The sequence below is a fragment of the Pseudopipra pipra genome, chromosome 2 (genome assembly GCF_036250125.1).
Source record: "Pseudopipra pipra isolate bDixPip1 chromosome 2, bDixPip1.hap1, whole genome shotgun sequence".
Classification (NCBI taxonomy): domain Eukaryota; kingdom Metazoa; phylum Chordata; class Aves; order Passeriformes; family Pipridae; genus Pseudopipra; species Pseudopipra pipra.
In genome coordinates this window covers 119,469,341-119,486,530 of record NC_087550.1, presented here as the reverse complement: position 1 = coordinate 119,486,530, position 17,190 = coordinate 119,469,341, and the positions used below count along the sequence as shown (strand labels likewise).

General features: G+C 63.0%; 1 protein-coding gene across 2 annotated transcripts in view; it reads left to right on the top strand.

Annotated features, from left to right (window-relative positions):
• Positions 1 to 15,773, top strand: part of DCHS1 (dachsous cadherin-related 1) — a 45,345-nt gene extending 29,572 nt beyond the window's left edge. For both annotated transcript variants that reach the window (XM_064647245.1, XM_064647247.1), the window contains 12 exons: positions 323 to 1,157; positions 1,490 to 1,729; positions 2,150 to 2,275; positions 2,488 to 2,697; positions 3,215 to 4,078; positions 4,549 to 4,662; positions 7,047 to 7,258; positions 7,403 to 7,557; positions 8,807 to 8,937; positions 9,389 to 9,675; positions 10,242 to 10,380; positions 10,648 to 15,773. In XM_064647245.1, the coding sequence (XP_064503315.1) occupies positions 323 to 1,157; positions 1,490 to 1,729; positions 2,150 to 2,275; positions 2,488 to 2,697; positions 3,215 to 4,078; positions 4,549 to 4,662; positions 7,047 to 7,258; positions 7,403 to 7,557; positions 8,807 to 8,937; positions 9,389 to 9,675; positions 10,242 to 10,380; positions 10,648 to 13,262 (5,928 nt within the window). In that variant the 3' untranslated portion in view covers positions 13,263 to 15,773. The remainder of the gene's footprint in view (positions 1 to 322; positions 1,158 to 1,489; positions 1,730 to 2,149; positions 2,276 to 2,487; positions 2,698 to 3,214; positions 4,079 to 4,548; positions 4,663 to 7,046; positions 7,259 to 7,402; positions 7,558 to 8,806; positions 8,938 to 9,388; positions 9,676 to 10,241; positions 10,381 to 10,647) is intronic.
• The last annotated feature ends 1,417 nt before the right edge of the window (positions 15,774 to 17,190 follow it).

The window sequence follows — 17,190 nt, the reverse complement described above, 5'->3', positions numbered from 1 at the left end:
CAGTCTTGCTTATGTTTGCAGAATTGTTTCTGCTGCTGTCTGTTGCCTCTGCGGTATCTGACACAGTCACAGGCCCAAGGAGTGGCTGAGGGAAGGCACCTCTGGAGGTCACCTTGTCCAGCCCCCTGCTTATGCAGGGTCATCCATGTGGCTTTTGGCTGTGTCCAAGGCTGAAGACTGTACCACCTCTCTGGTGCCAGGGTTTGGGCACCTTCACAGTGAAAAGTGTACCCCAAGGACCAGAAGGACCCTCCTGTGTTCCAGCATGTGCCCTGGCACACAGCCCCCTGCGTGTGCCTCTCACTGCTGCCTCTCCTCGCAGGTGCTGCCATCCTCCCGTGTGCTGCCACGGCCTGATGCCACCATGCTGACCCTGCACCCTCTCGAGGGGGTCAAGCCGGGGTCTGTGATTGGCTCGGTGGCCCCCCCGGATGCCCCTGCACGAGGACAGCTGACCTACACGGTGGTAGGAGGTGGTGGGGACGGCACCTTTGTGGTCGACAGTGTGACAGGGGAGATTTATGCTGCCCGGGAGCTGGACTATGAAGCTGGGGCACGGCATGTGCTCCAGGTGAGTGCCGAGGACACGCAGCATGGCTATCCCTCCAGCCGGCTGGTGCTGGTCCAGATCCACGTGCAGGACTGCAACGACCAGGCGCCCACCTTCCCCGAAGACCCGATCACCATCGTGGTGCCGGAGAATACCCAGGCTGGCTCCTCCATCTTCACCTTCCAGGCACTGGATGGGGATGGGGTAGGCCCCAACAGCCAGGTGCGCTACGCCCTGCTGCACCTGGAGCCCGCTGGGGCCCCCTTCCAGCTCGACAGCCGCTCGGGGCAGCTGACCCTGCGCCAGGGCCTCGACCGGGAGGCTGCTGCCTCCTTCCTGCTGGTGGTGGAGGCCACGGACCAGGCCCGCAACATCAGCCAGCGCCGCTCAGCCGCCGTCACCGCCCGCGTGTTTGTGACCGATGAGAATGACAACACGCCCGTCTTCCTCTCCCCGGCCACTGTCAGCATCATGGAGGACCAGCCCACGGGCTTCGTGGCGCTGCACGTGGTGGCCCAGGACAGCGACCTGGGAGAGAATGGACGTGTGAGCTACTCCTTGCGAGCAGGCAATGGTGACGGCCGCTTCCACCTCAACCCCAGCACTGGTGAGGGCTAGGAGTGTGCAGGGGTGGCAGCGTGGACACTGGGAACATGGAGGCTGAGGAGGGTGCAGAAGTACACGGGGATGTTGCATGGTGCGTGGGAGGAGAGCATGGTCTGGGAAGCCTGGAGGAGGGAGATTAGGGGTGCAGGGAGCCCAAAGCCCAGTATTTGGTTGGCACAGTGTTGCTGGTCTCTGAGACCTGGCTGTCCCAGCAGACCCCAGTGCCTGCAGCCTCATAGTAGACCTGTCCCGAGAGCTCTCAGCCCCAGTGCTACTGGTCCCAGCTTGCCCCAGCGCCGCTGGTCCCAGCTCGCCCCTCTGCTGTGCCCGCAGGTGCTCTTTCCATCGTGCGAGCCCTGAATCGGGAGGAAGTGGCACAGCACAACCTGACGGTGGTGGCCATGGACCATGGCTTCCCACGCCGCTCCGCCACACAGCTGCTGACCGTGCTGGTGCTGGACGTCAACGATGAGGCTCCTGCCTTTGAGAAACCTGAGTACGAAGCCCACATCATGGAGAACCTGCCCGCAGGCAGTCCGGTGCTGCAGGTGCTGGCCACGGACCGGGATCTGGGTGAGGACACACACAGGGGTGAGCTGCCCAGTTCGATCAGGGTCCATCGGGAGATGCACACCCTGCTTGCTTCTGCTGGTCTGGAGAGCCTGGCTGACCAGAGAGAAGGATCAGCACCTGGCCTGGAGGTGGGAGATGGGCTGGATCCTGGTAGAAGCTGAGAATGGAACAGGGATTATGGTTTCCTCTGCTCCCCCCGGCCAGTGGCCTTTGTTCTCTAAGGGCTCCTTGGGCCATGTGCACCTCCATCAGCTGGGCTGGGACCCCCATACACCTCTCTGCCCCCGGGGAGCAAGCCCACCCTCTTGCTAAGCCTGTGAGCCCGGGTGGGAGCTGAGAGCAGACAGATGTAGGGCTGGGAGCTGAATGAGTCACTGGGGCTGCTTCTGGGCCACTGTCAGACCTCCTTCCTCCCCGCAGGTGCCAACGGGCAGGTGTCCTATGGGGGTCTCTCTGGGGGGCCGTTCTCCATCCACCCACAGACAGGGCTCATTGTGACCACGCGTGCCCTAGACCGGGAGGAGCAGGAGCAGCATGTGCTGACGGGTAGGTGATGGGGGGCAGCAGGCAGGGGGCCAGGGGAGTAGATAGGGGCTCCCTGCTGCTGGGGTGGGGAGCATTGCAGGGAAGGCAGGCCATGGGGAGGGAAGGGGGTCTATGGGGCACAGCAGGGCTGTGGGGTGGTTTGGAGGTGCAGGAATGCTGGTGCTCCCATGCCTGGGTATTGGCATATGGGCGGGGCGCTCTGTGTCCTGCAGTGTACGCGCGGGACGCCGGCCTGCCCCCCAGCCTCGCCAAGGCCACCGTGCGGGTCACAGTGGGCGATGAGAACGACCATGCACCACAGCTGGAGAGCGAGTCCTGCTCTGTGGAGGTCCCCGAGAACCAGAGCCGCGTAGCACTCTACACCCTGCGGGCCACCGATCCCGACGGCGGAGAGAACGGGCGCTTGGAATACAGAGTGGCAGGTGAGGTGCAGTGGGAGTGCAGGGCTGGGTAAGGGTGGTTCTTCTGTGCTCCCCTGGCTCTGGGGACATCAACAGCGGCAGGTCCTGTTCCCACCTCAGTTCTCTGCTGCTCCAAACTGCATGGCACTGCTGCCACCTCTCAGCCCTCCAATTTCTCTGCCCCCAGTAAAGAGCACCCCAAGGTCTGGACAGGCTCCACTCCTCATTCCCCAGGCTCATGTCTGGTTTCCCAGGCTTAGACCAGTTCCACACCTCTCCTGACTGCTCTGACCTGTGAATTCACAGGTTGCGAAGTAAGCTCTCTGCTGTATCTGGGGAGCCTCCATGGCAGCAGCACTGGCCTATGTGTGGTTGGAGTCAGTTCTGCAAATGGACCTGACCCAAGGAAGTTTGGTCCCACTGGGGCTTACTCTCCCCACCCTCCCAGGCCACATGGTGGTGGGCTTCCTGCTGTCCAGGGCCTTCCTCATTCCAGTTATTGTCATGGTGCCTTGTTACTCCCCCTCTTCTCTTCCAGATGGAGACCCTGGGCAGGATTTCAGCCTGGACCCCATCTCTGGTGTCCTGTCCACTGCACGTGCCCTCGACCGGGAGCAAGTTGCTTCCTACAGCCTCACTGTGGTGGTGCAGGACCACGGCTCCCCCCCACGCAGTGCCACCATGTCGGTGACTGTGCAGGTTTTGGACCTCAATGACAACGCACCCAGTTTTGCTCAGGCCACCTATGCAGTGGAGGTGCCAGAGGACTTGCCAGTCGGTGCCCTGGTGCTCCAGCTGGTGGCCGAGGACCCCGACGAGGGCACCAATGGGCAGGTCTCCTACTACCTGGGCAATGAGTCACTGGGCATGTTCCAGGTGGAGCCACAGAGCGGGCGCATCCAGAGCACCCAGGTGCTGGACCGGGAGCGCCAGCCCAGCTACAGCTTCCTGGCCAAGGCGGTGGACTCGGCACCGTGGGAGCCCAAGAGCGCGGCCGTGCGTGTCACCGTCACAGTGCGAGACGTCAACGACCACGCCCCGGCCTTCCTGCACAGCCCGCTCACCGTCAACCTGTCCCGCCACACGCCGCTCAAACAGGTGGTGGCCACGATGAGGGCCGAGGACAGGGACGCAGGTGCCAACGCCTCCATCCTGTACCGACTCACCACCCCCAGCTCTGCCTTCGCCATCAACTCCTACACGGGGGACATCCAGCTGCTGCAGCCTCTGGGCTCACTCAGCCAGCGCCAGCGGACACTCTTTGTCCTGGCCACGGACCTGGGGCAGCCGGCGCTCTCCTCCACTGGGGTGGTCGTGATCCACGTGCAGGAGGAGCCATACCGGGGGCTGCGCTTTCCCCGTGGCACCAGCGATGTGGTCCTGGCTGAAAATGCTGCCCCAGGTACCTGCTGGCAGGGAGAGCAAGCACTGGGATGGAATGGGACAGGGCGGGAGGGGAGGTGGGAGCAGTGCTGTGGGGAACTCAGACCAGGGAGCACTGCAGGGTCTGAGGAAGCCCCATTATGCTTTGGGCAGACCCAAGGGACCACATGGTCTGACTGGTGCCCAGGCTGGTCAGGGTGGTGTCCCTGTGGGCTGGCCTCAGGGTTTTCAGATCACTGTAGGCAGCCACAGACACCCAGGTGCTCCTGGAAGGTCTCCAGGGTCACAGACCACAGAGGTGCCATGGAAAGGTGCCACAACTCCAGGCTCCCAGCCCAACATTACCATTAGTATTTGTGTTCCCTGTCAGCAGTGTCCTTGGGCAGAGCGGTGCTCCTGTGGTACAGCACATGCTGCTACATGCCACCCTGACCCTCTGCCACCTGTCCTGAGTCTCTGCTGTCCCTTCACACCTTTTCTCTCTCCCAGGCACTGTAGTGGCGAGTGTCCAAGCTGTGCACACGGGGGGCTCCTCGGGGCACATCACCTACAGCATTGTCAGCGGCAATGAGAGGAACACCTTCCTTATCCAGCCTAGCTCAGGTACAGCTCCAGGAACACCTGGGGAGCTCTGCCTGTGCCTGCTTGGCTGCTCAGAGGCCCCCAGGGCACGGGAACACTGCCCACAACTCTGTATCTGTCAGTTGAGAGGTGTTGGGACTGGGATGTGGACACTGCCCTGTCACTGTCCAGTGGCTGTTAGCACTGCTCCCACTGCTATTGTGGTCCTCCCATAACTGGACCTTTCCTCAAAATCTCAGAGGGCAGCGTTAGATGGGATATAGGTAAGAAATTCTTCCCTGTGAGGGTGGGGAGGCCCTGGCACAGGTTGCCCAGAGAAGCTGTGGCTGCACCATCCCTGGAAGTGTTCAAGGTTAGGTTGGACAGGGCTTGGAGCAACCTGGGCTAGTGGAAGGTGTCCCTGCCCATGGCAGGAGGGTGGACTAGATGACCTTTAAAGGTCCCTTCCAACTGAAGCCAGCCTGGGATTCTGTGACAGGAAAAAGATGGTCCTCGGAGCCCAGACATCCAGCAGGAACTTCTTGCTAAAGCTCCTGTGCCCGTGGGGTGGTTAGGTCTGGAACAAGACCCAAGAGATCTCACTGACACTGTGCCTGTGCCCTCTTCAGCCCATGGCCACTGTGCAGGTGTTTGTGAGCCACCCACGGCAGAGCACAACGTGCATCCTTCGGCACCATGACCAAGTACTGGCCACTGTCAGTCACCCACGGGCACAGCAGGCAATGCTCAGCCATGCAGAAGAGCCCACCTGACATCAGGGTGCCTGTAGCAGTCCACTGTCACCACGCGTCCCGTCAGCACTGTACGGCCCCCCCGGCACCTCGGTGTCACCGCGAGCCCCCCCCTGCCCCCAGCACAGCACTGCAGGGAGGCCAGGTCAGCCCCCTGCATCCTAAGGGGGGGTCTCGGCCCCCACACAGCCGTGGCCCCACCAAGTCCTGAGCGGCCTGAGTTGCAGGTTTCCTGCTGCAAATGCAGGAGTGGGTCTGTGTGAGGCTGAAGTTTGGAAGTGAGCATCACATGGCTATGGAGCTGTGTGAGCAGGACTCTGCTGCACTTCTTGTGACACTGGACTGCATGGCACACTGCTGTGGGGGCACAGAACCACTCCCCATCATCCCTATTCCTTTGCATCCCCTTGCCGTGCCCCTGCTCGAGCCACGTGTGCCCATGGTGCCCAGAACACCCTGGGCACATCCTGGCTCCGCACGGTCACTGTGGCAGTGCCACTTCATTCCACTGAGGAAACACTGCCCTCAGCAAAGCATCCAGAATACAAGGTTTTTCCCTTAAAACATGTCTGTCTCTAAGTCTTGTATGCCTGTCTGTGATGCTGCCCTGCCTTCTCCCAGGGCAAGGGGCCAGTGCTGTAGGCAGACACGAGGGGTTGGAGAAGTGAGGAGACCAGAAGGGCTGGCATGGATCTGACCCCTGCCCTGTGCCAGCTGCCTAGCAGGATTACAGAGGCAGGGGGTGCAAGGGAGACAACAGAGCAGCCAGCTCCCAGCCCACAGGTGGTGGGAGGTGAGGACGTGGCTGTTCCCCAAACCAGGCCCCTGTGTGGGCAGCTGCCACCCATGTCCACTCCTGGACATGTGGCCTGGTTCACTGTGTGCCCTGGAACCCTTGTCACCATGTCCCCATGCAAAGCTGGTGGCAGAGCTCTCACACAGGCCAGGTTTGTCCAAAGCCACACAGCTGTTCCAGATGCTGCCACTGCATCCCTGCCACTGGAGTGGTTCAGCTGCTTGTTTCATGTGGATGCTGGAACAGGCTGCAGAGAGGCTCCACAGGACTTCTGGGGCAGGAATTCAGCCATAGGAGCTCAGTTTCCCTTTGTTCCATGTGAACACATGCCTGTAGGAATGCTGCCAACTGGTTTAGTACATTCTGCTGGTTGCCCTCCTCCTTCCTAGGTAGGATAGCAACACCTTATTGCTGCAGCAGCCAAGGTGCCCATGGCTCAGGGTGGGTGGCAGTGGGTGTCTGTCCTTAGAGCCTTTTGCAAGGCTCTTACTGGACTCAAAGCTGCAGTGAGGTGACTCTGGCTCAGAGCTGGATGAGCTTGTGTCATGATAGGAACAGCTCTTTCTGCTCCACACCTCTGGGGGGGTCTCCAGGTGGGGGGACTGGCACATGCTGTAATGTCAGCAGGAGGTGCTTGTCCCCAGCAAGATGTGGAATTTATCACCCGAGGCAGTTCTCAGGGACAATGAGAAGCTGCCAATGTGGGGAGGGCTGGGAAGGGCTCGATGTATCTGTCCTGTCCATCTGAGAATGGATGGATGGGCAGAGGGAGGGATGGATGAATGGAGGAATGAATCGAGGGAGGGATGGATGAGAGGTGGACATGCTAGTGCATCACCCCCCCCTTCACTTCCCCATCCCACTCTTCCCCCTCCCAGGTGCCATCTCGGTGCAGGACTCCAGCAGCCTGGACTTCGAGGCCAGCCCTCGGCTGCGCCTGGTGATCCAGGCAGAGACCGTGGCTTCCTTTGGCTTTATGGCCATAAACCTCAACCTCCAGGACGTGAACGACAACCTGCCCCGCTTCCAGCTGCAGAACTACGTGGCGTTCATCTGGGAGTCACAGAGCTATGACTCACCTGTCATCCAGGTAGGGCTGGGGCACAAACAGGGATGCCTCAGCCCTGGCCTGGGGGGGGGGTGAGGGGGTGGGGGCTACACGGGCCTGGGCCTGGCACCTGTACACAGGTCCTGCCTCAGGGGCTCCACAGCTGAATCTTATGTGGCTTTGCAGGTGCTGGCAGATGACCTGGACCAGGGAGCAAATGGGCAGGTGACTTACGCCATCAACCAGTCCCTGCCAATGCCAGGCTTGTACCACATCGACCCTCAGACCGGCACCATCACCACCACTGCCATCCTGGACAGGGAGATCTGGTCCCAGACCCGGTGAGTGCAGCCCGGCTGGGGGGGTGCAAGGACAGAGCAGAGCTGTGCAGCACAGCCCCAAGGCATGGGGGACACTGTCCATGGTGCCCCCAAAGCTGTCCCAGCCTGGCTGTGAAATGGCTCTGCAAGCAGCAGGAGCTGAGGGTCAGTGTGAGTGTGTGAGTGAAGGACACAGGAGGCAGATGGCCAAGATGAGCCTAAGCATGGCCCAGCTGGGTCTCTGCAGAGCTGAGGAGATTGTGAGGGGGCCCTGGGCTCATCCATCTCCCTTCCTGCCTGCTTAATCCACACCACATCTGCTCAATCCCTTCCCACCTCGGAGCACAGCACCCTGGTGTCCTGCCGCATGGCTCCAGGCTGCTGCACTACACTGAGCCCCCCCAGATGTCCCCTGCATCCAGCCAGGCCCTCTGGGCCCCTCTCCATGTGTGCATGCTCTGAACATGTTCAGCCACTCTGCCTGCACATATATGAAATGCTGGCAAACGCCCCACTGAGAGTCTGAGTCTTTACCTGCCCTTTCCCACACACCTGGCTCAGGTGTGGCCCCCCAGGCCATTTTCTCCTCCCAACTTGTGCTTTGGTGGATGTGGGTCCCTCTCTCCTGTCTCCCAGTGTGGAAGGCCTGGGGCATTCCTTCCATCCACACACCTCTCACCATTCCAGAGAGGTTCCAAGTGTTCCCCAGCAGCCAGAGAGCCCCAGACACCTGCCTGCACCCCGCAAGGTGCTCTGTCTGTACCCACACACTTTCCAGACTCCAACACGTGCCTTAGGAGTGCATACACCTGCTGCCCTGCCCCAGCGTGCCCCCCAGGTACCCACACCCCCTGCCCCACACGTTCTCTTTATGTATCTGCTCCTACACGTGCTCTCCAGATCACCGAATCACAGAATCAATTAGGTTGGAAAAGACCTCTGAGATCATTGAGTCCAACCTATGACCAGTCACCATGTTGTCAACTAGACCGTGACACTGTCATGTCCAGTCTGTCCTTAGACACCTCCAGGGAATGCTCCTCACAGATCCATCACCCCAGACACTCAGCTGCTGTGCATGGTTTCCCCACCACATGCACATGCTCCAGCCCTGTGCACACCTGCAGTGCACATCCCAGGTGCCGTGCACACTTATGGTCCATGTCCCAGGTGCTATGCATGTGTGCAGTGCATGTCCCAGGTGGTGTTCACGTGTGAGGTGCTCCCTCACACATGTGGGCACATGTCTGACCCTTGTGCCTGCCCACAGTTTGGTGGTGACGGCGATGGATCGAGGGACGCCACCACTCGTGGGCTCAGCCACGTTGACCGTGGTGGTGATGGACGTCAACGACAACAGCCCCACCATCCCGGTCCCCTGGGAAATCCGTGTCCCTGAGAGTGAGTGTTGCAGCACTGAGGGCTGGAGCTGGGGTGTAATGGGCGCTATGGGGTGGGGAGGAGCCCCCAGGCAGGCTAGGCTGAGTCACACCGACCCTCTGGCTGAGCCCCCCAAGCTCTCTGGCACAACCCCTGTGGTGCAGTTGTGTCCTGAGGAAGCCATCTGAATTCCCAACTCAGCCCAGGCCCCTACCCAGCTGCCACAGCTCTGGCTGCAGGCACTGGCCCTGCCTGCTCACAGTCCTCAGCCAGTGTACTCTGTGTCCATGCCAACCTCCACCTGTCCTGCCAGGCTCCCAAGACCTTCTCCTTTCCCCTAGCATCTCCCTCTCCCATGGTATCTGCTCCCCTCTCTGGTGCTCAGGCTCTAGAATGACCTGGTTTCCCACCAGGTGAGCCACGTGTGCTCCAGGGGGATGGGGCTGCTTGCTTACGCCTCTGCTCCCCACAGACACGCTGCTGGGCACCCAGATAGCCCAGCTGACCGGGAACGACGTGGACTCGGGCCCTGCGCTCTCCTACACGCTGCTGCTGGAGGGGGATGCAGCGGGCACCTTCGGGGTGCTGCGCTACGGGGGCCGCATCGCCCTGACGGGGCCGCTGGACCACGAGCAGCGCAGCCACTACACCCTCACCCTGCGCGCCTCCGACACACGCCACGAGACCGAGGCCAACCTCACCGTCCTCGTGGAGGACGTGAACGACAACGTGCCCACCTTCACCCAGAGTTTCTATCAGGTACTGCGCACCAGGTGTGCCGGGCAGCGCGGGCCATCCCGCACGAGCCCTCTGTGGCTTCTGCCTGGTCACCTGCACAGAGGATGGGTCTGAGCCCCTCCTGGCCCCGCTTCCTGCCTCCCAACCACATCCTGACACCCCTCATGCTGCGGTGTAGAAGGGGCTGAAACCACACAGGTGACCCTGGGACCAGCCCCTGCAAGGGGCACAACCAGTTGCAGAAGGTCCAACTGGAATGGGCTGGCACAGAGGGGAGGCCAGAGTGGGTGGGAGATGGGCCACAGCCTGGACAAATGTTTGTGGTGAGACGTGGGATCCCACGGACAGGTCCCTGATGAAGGCTGTCTCAGGCAGTGTGTGCTGCAGCTCTGGAGCCCAGGCAAGGGGCTGGGGAGCCTCAGGGATGCTTGAAGGAGCACAGGCCTCTGGGTTATGGCTGTCCTGGCCAGTGAAGTGCTGGGCCACCTTGGCTATGGCTCCCTGGCCAACCCCAGACCCACTCCCAGCCCTGCTGGGGGCTCTGGGCAGGGGGTACCAGACACTGACTGAGGTTTCCTCCTCTGCAGGTGCTGCTGCCAGAGCACACACCTGCTGGCAGCGTTATTCTCACCGTGAGCGCAACTGACTCCGACTCGGGGAGCAACGGGGATGTCACCTTCCGCCTGGCTGTGCCCAGCCCTGATGTCGCCATCGACCCCAGCAATGGTGGGTGGGGTTGGTGCTCTGTGGGCTCCTCTCATGGGTCACTCTGGGGATGTCTGTGGAGGGGGGCACCCCCATGCTGGCCCTGCTCAGCCCCTCACCAGGTCACTTTCTGGGGTGTCTGGTGAGGCAGACTCAGCTGGATGGCCATCAAACGCTCCTGCTGCAGTGTCCCAACAAGTGTCCCAACACCTGCTCCTCCAGCCAATACCCCAACATCAGTCCTGACTCCTGCTGACCCTGTGCTGACCCTGGCTTTGTGCCCCACAGGGACTCTCTTCACCACCCGGCAGATGGAGTTCGATGCCAGCCAGCCCACCCTGGATCTGGTGGTGGAGGCCCATGACCATGGCTCTCCCAGCCTCTCATCCTGGGCCACAGTGCAGCTCCAGGTGCTGGATGTGAATGACCACAGCCCCCGCTTCCAGGAGCCACATTACAACACCAGCGTCCCCGAGGACCTGCGCCCGGGCACCACCGTGCTGACGCTGGAGGCGGGTGATGCCGACCTCTCCCGGGAGAACGCTGGCTTTGACTATACCATCGTCAGCGGGAACGGTGGCAATGCCTTCCAGGTGGAGAGCCGGGTGGCCTGGGCCGAGGGGCAGCTCCGTACACAAGGAGCCCTGGTGCTTGTGGAGCCCCTGGACTTCGAGACCACCCCGGTGTACAACCTGACTGTGGCGGCCTCAGACCGGGGCCTGCCACAGCGCAGCGCCACTGTGCCCGTGCTCATCGCCGTGCGGGACGTCAATGACAACCCCCCCGTGTTTGCCCGGGCCGAGTACCGTGCGGCCGTCAGCGAGGCCGCGCCGCCCGGCACCGAGCTGCTGCGTGTGGCGGCCCACGATGCCGACTCGGGGCCGCGGGGCCACGTACACTACACCATCAGCTCAGGCAACCAGCACGGGCTGTTCCAGCTGCATGAGACCACAGGGGCCCTGAGCCTGGTGCGGCCGCTGGACCGGGAGGCCCAGCCCATGCACACACTGGTGGTGCGGGCCACGGACACACCGGGTGGGCACTTCGCACTGGTCCCCGTGGCCATCGAGGTGAAGGACATCAATGACAACAAGCCATACTTCCCGGTAGAGGTGCTGAGCGCCAGCATCCGGGAGAACCTGCCACCCGGCACGCTGGTCACCACGCTGCGCGCTGTCGACGCCGACACCGGCGCCTTCGGGGAGCTGCGGTACACAGTGCTGGAGCAGGCGGTGGGGGACCCTGCCACGGGGGATGGCCGGGACGCCTTTGCCGTCAACAGGAGCTCTGGGGAGCTGCGCTCCCGCCTCACCTTTGACTATGAGCGAGCCAAAGCCTTCCAGCTCCTGGTTCGAGCCACTGATGCTGGCAATGCCTCGGCCACGGTGACCGTGCGGGTGCTGGTGACGGGGGAAGATGAGTATGATCCCATTTTCCTGAGCCCCTCTTTCAACTTTGAGGTGCCTGAGGGCGCGCGCAAAGGGCAGAGCATTGGGCGTGTGCTGGCCACGGATGAGGATGAGGGGGCTGACGGCGTTGTCCTGTATGCCCTGGCAAAGCCCTCGCCATACTTCGCCATCAACCAGACCACGGGCACCATCTACCTGCGCGTGGACAGCCAGCCCCAGGCTGGGGCAGGGCGCGCCAAGAGGGAGCCACGGGAGATGAGCCTGGAGGTGCAGGCACGCAGCCCCCTGCCCGCCTCCCGTGTGGCCTCCACACAAGTCACCATCGATGTCACGCACACCTCCTTTGGCCTGGCACCTGACCTCAACCTGCTGCTGGTGGCCGTGGCCGCCTCGCTGGGTGTTGTGGTGGTGCTGGCCGCCGTGGCTATTGTGCTGGCGCTGGTGCGCTCCCGGCAGCGCCAGGGCCGCAAGAAGGCGGAGGGGGACGGAGTTCTGGCTCGCACGCAGAGCGGGTCCCTGCAGAAACTGGGCCGTGAGGAGCCAGCGCTGCCCGGGGCTGAGCATATCTACCACCAGGCACTGCCGGGGTACGGGGCCGAGCCGGCAGGGTCCTATACACGGGGTGGCTCGCTGGACCCCTCACACTCCAGTGGCCGCGGCTCTGCTGAAGCCGCCGAGGATGACGAGATCCGGATGATCAACGAGTACCCGCGCGTGGCCAGCATCACGGCCTCTATGCAGGAGCACATCGCTGCCCGCGGCCCTGACTCCGGCATCCAGCAGGATGCCGACCAGCTCTCCGACATCTCCTGCGAGCCGGCTGCGCTGGAGAGCGCCCAGTGGTTCAAGAGCAAGAAGGGCTCTGGGCTGCTGCTGCCAGGGCCACCCTTACAGCTGTATCGTGAGGATGGGGGGGGCAGCGCCTTCCTGGGTGTCCGCTGTGGCCTCAGTGTCTCCTCACAGCCCCAGGACTACGCCTTCCCGGAGGATGGCAAGCCCTCCGTGGACGGCTCGCTCACCGCCATCGTGGCCAGTGATGAGGAGCTCCGTGGCAGCTACAACTGGGATTACTTGCTGAACTGGTGCCCCCAGTTCCAGCCGCTGGCCAGCGTCTTCACAGAGATCGCCCGCCTCAAGGATGAGAGCTCCCTGCGCAAGCCCTTCCAGGCCAAGCCCAAGGCAGAGCCCAAGCCCCGCATCGACCCCCCACCCCTCATCACCTCGGTGGCCCACCCAGGCGCCAAGTCCGTGCCCCCCAAGCCGCCACCGGGCAGGACCTTCCCACACCTGTCCTCCCTGCGCCGCTCGCCCATCAGCCACGAGGGCTCCATCTCGTCCTCGGCCATGTCGCCCAGCTTCTCTCCGTCACTGTCCCCGCTGGCCGCCCGCTCCCCCGTGGTCTCGCCCTTCGGCATCTCGCAGGGGCCGTCGGCCTCCACCATCAGTGCTGAGCACTCGCTGGAGCCCCCCGAGGAGGCCGAGCTCAGGATTTAGAGCTGGGCCCCTGGACTCCTCCGCCCCAGCCCGGAGCCGTGGGGCTGGAGCGGGGCCCAGCCCAGGGCTGCTCATACGGGTGCTCCTCCTGCTCGCAGCACTATACCTGGCCTGGGCCCCAGGGGCTGTGGGTGCCTGTGTCCTTTGGGGCTGTGGCCCCTGTCCCTGTGGTCTGGCAGACCCCACACTGGCTGGTGCCCTATGGACTGCTGACCCCAGTGCTGGCACCCTGGGGCGATGGTCCATGTGCTGCTCACAGTGTCTTGGATCGGCGCCGGGCAGGATGGTGCGTCACGGTACTCAGTGCTCTGGGAGTGGCTGGGAGCAGAGGGCTGCTGGGCCAGGGACTGCAGACCCAGACCCTGCCCTCCCCAGCCCCAGGGCCACGCAGCAGCCCGGATGCAGGATGACCCTGCCCTATCCCTGCTGCCCCTTCCCTAGTTGCTCCCAGAGCAGGGGGATGGTGCCCTAGCACTGGTGGTGATGTCCGAGGGCAGAGGGACGATGCCCCACAGCTGGGGATGATCTCCCAGGGTAGGGGGACGATGCACCACAGCTGGGGGCAATGCCCCAGGGCAGGGATGCTGCCTGCCCATCTGTCTGTGCTGTCTGCAGGGACAGGGGGCTGAACCTGCCCCCTGACCGGGAGGGGACACCCACCCCACATCTGGATATGGCAGATGGAGAAGGCAGTGCCAGTGTCCTGCTGTCTGTCCATGGCTGGGTGGGGACAGGGAAGCCTTTGAGGTCTCTCCAGCCCTTCCACCACCCACAGTGCAGGTGACGCTTCCAGGGGATCTCCTGCCCAGAGCTGCAGGGAGCTGTTCCTGGGGTTCCAGGGAGGGAGGCGGGTGCCCTGCTCAGTGTGGGAGCCCTATTCCCCGGGCCAGGTGCCTCTCTGGGCGGGGATCCCAGGCAGGAAGAGTGTCCAAGCATGGGAAGTGCAATGGGGCTGGCAGAGCTGTGTGAGACGTGGTGGGGACAGCCCAGCCCCAGGAGCAGCAGTGATGGCTGCTGTGACCCCCATCCACCTGAGGCCTGGTGGGCAGCCTGCAGCTGCAGGGATGCAGGTGAGAGGGGGTACCCCAAAAAGCCACATGGCCTGAAGCTGGTGTGGTGGCAGCCAGCGCGTTCTCTTACAGCCACGGTGGGGACACTGGGCAGCTGGATTCCCCGGGGGCCCTGTTGCGTGACTGCTCTCTGGGACAGTCTGGGTCACGGGCGCCACCTCCACTGGCCCCAGCCCCCTGTGCAGGACTGCTCTGCACCCCTGGCATGCATGTTGTGAGCACGGGACAGAGCCCTCTGTGATGGGGCCGGTCCCCATCCCCTCCCAGCACCTCGCACAGCCGGCCATGGAGCCGATGTCACACTCACACCAGGCTCAGCCCTCACTGGAGCTTACTCCGAGCCCACAGCTGCTCACAGGGAACAGCCACGAGTTGGGAGCCCTGGCAGTGCAGCCAGGGGTTCTGCCACTGTGGCCTCACTGCCCCCCGAGGTTGTGACCCCCACACAGCTGTGGGTGCAGAGTGAGGGCCGAATCAGGGCACGGAGAGCCCTGTGGCAGCCCTCAATTCACAGCCAGTCTGGGCATGAGCATGTTTGGGGGGCAGGGAGGACACCCCGCATCTGAGCAGGGTCTGGGGGAAGCTTCCTCCCATCACACTTTCCCCAGACCCAACACCTGCATGCAGTGGCTGCAGCCCCAGCCCCAAAGATGTTGCCTGTTCCCCTTATTTCCCACAAAGAACCATCTGTGGCTGCAGCCCCATCTGCCATCATCAGCCCCCCATCCCCCTTGTGCTGTGGGGGTCCCTACACCGTGGAGGTCCCCCAGTGTTGCACCCCAGTCCCAATGTACAGTGGGTCGCAGTGACAAGGGACAGGGATCTGTAGCAGTGACGGGGGCACTAATGGGGCACAGGGTCATGTCCACCCTGCCTGGGATCCACAGGGACCTGAGGGGCTCTGGGAGGGGGGGACACTTCTGCTTTGGTGCAGGGACAGCCCACAGAGGCTCTTGGGGTGGGCACCCCCATCTTTGGTGGGCACATCTCTTTGTCCTGCTCCCAAGCACTGTGGGAACAAGTTGTGCTCCCTGGGCCCTGTGAGAGCACTCTGGGGGTGTCCTGTGCTTCTCAGCCCCTGCAGGGGCACTCTGGGGATGCCCTGTGCCCCCCAGCCCTGCTCTGCCCAGGCTGCCCACACAGCCCAGCTCCCACTGCACATCTGGGACAGGGACACAGACAGGTCACCCTGCACACCACACGGAAGGGTCAGACACACGCACCCCACTTTGGGCTGGGGTCACCGAGCCCCCAGTTATTTATTTTTACACATTGTACTACGATTCCTGTTTTTACTCGTTTGTACCTTTTGTATCGTGTCTCGCGGAGCTGCATGTACCGGCGCTGCCCGCGGCCGCGCAGGGGCCGTCCGGCGCAGCCTGGACCCAAGTGCCAACTTCTCAAAAAATGCCTTAATAAACCACACACGTGTTTGTATGGACATGGCCCCATCCGTGCTACTCGTGCCGAGCTGGCACTGCGTCCTTGCGGGACTGGCAGGGGAGGACAGACCTGTGCCACAGAGGGGTCACCACATGGCTCAGCTGCTGGCAACGGGCCACGGGCCACGGGCCTGGCCAGGCTCCAGCACCCATGTCCATGGCTGTATCCTGCAAAGTCTCTTCCCCATCAGGCCGGCCAGGCTGCGGCCCGGGGTTGTCCAGCAGCGAGGCTGATTGTGTGTCCCTGTGGGCACACACAGACACAGCTGTGCGAGACGTGACTCCACGTGTGCACACAGCTGGTCCCACATGCCATGGGCAGGCCCAGCCCATCCCGCTGCCTTTGCTCAGGTGAGGGCTGTGGGCAGGGCTGTACGGGGACCCAGAGCTGCAGCAGCTGGGCTCAGACACGCCATCTGCCCAAATGGGTGCACCACGTTCCCAGGATTCCCACTGCAGACACCTGGACATGTGAGCCCCTGAGGCCACGGCCCCATCACAGACACCAGCACACAGACACAGACCGGGGATCCTAGGGATCCCACCAGTCTGCCCAGTAGCTTCAGCTCTGCTCACCCCTGTTGGGTGACAGACACACATGAGTGGTTCTCCACTGATCTCCAGACCCTATGATCTGGCTCCACATCTCAGCCTCCAACAGTCCCCCCGACCCTGGGAAACAGTCCTACAGTCTGAGAACTGGAAGCGGCCATGCAGCCGTCGGGCGCGGGACGTGGCCATACCCACACACTGACCACCAAATACCTACATGTGACCAGTTGCTTCCATCCTGCCTTCCCTGCTTTCCCATTTTTTTTTGCTCCCCAAACCACCCTGCTCCCTCTTGGTCCTCAGCTCTCAGTTCCCAACATGCCATAGCAAGTCCTGCACAGCCCCAACCTGCTCTGCAGGGCTCGCCCCCCAGAGCGTGTCCCAACCCCCCCGACAGTGTCCGGGGGGGCAGCTCCTGTCCCCCCTGCTCTGACAGGGCCAGGAGAGCAGCTGCCGTCCCCATACTCTGATGGGACCCCTCGCAATGTGAAGGTGAGTGTGAGCCGGGGAGAGCCCCCCTCCCCGACAGTGTTCCTGGGGCTCTTCTGCTCCTTTATCCCCCATCCCGACCCCTTCCAGCTCCCTGTGGGGGCACACCGAGGCCGGGACCAGCAGGATGCTCTCGGTGCCATTGTCCTCGCCCGGCGTTCCTGGCCTCGGGAAAACCCTGCTGCCCAGAGCAGGGACACACCTGGCCCCGTCTGCGGGAACAGCACACGAGCGTGCCCGGGTACGCGGGGCTCCAGCCAAGGCTCCGCCGGACACCGGGGCTCCCTGGCCCCTCCGGGCTCCAGACCGGCAGCAGATGCTCGTTAGAGTGATTAGCTGTCTGGGCGCCCTAATCCCGGCCGGCCAGACGGGCAC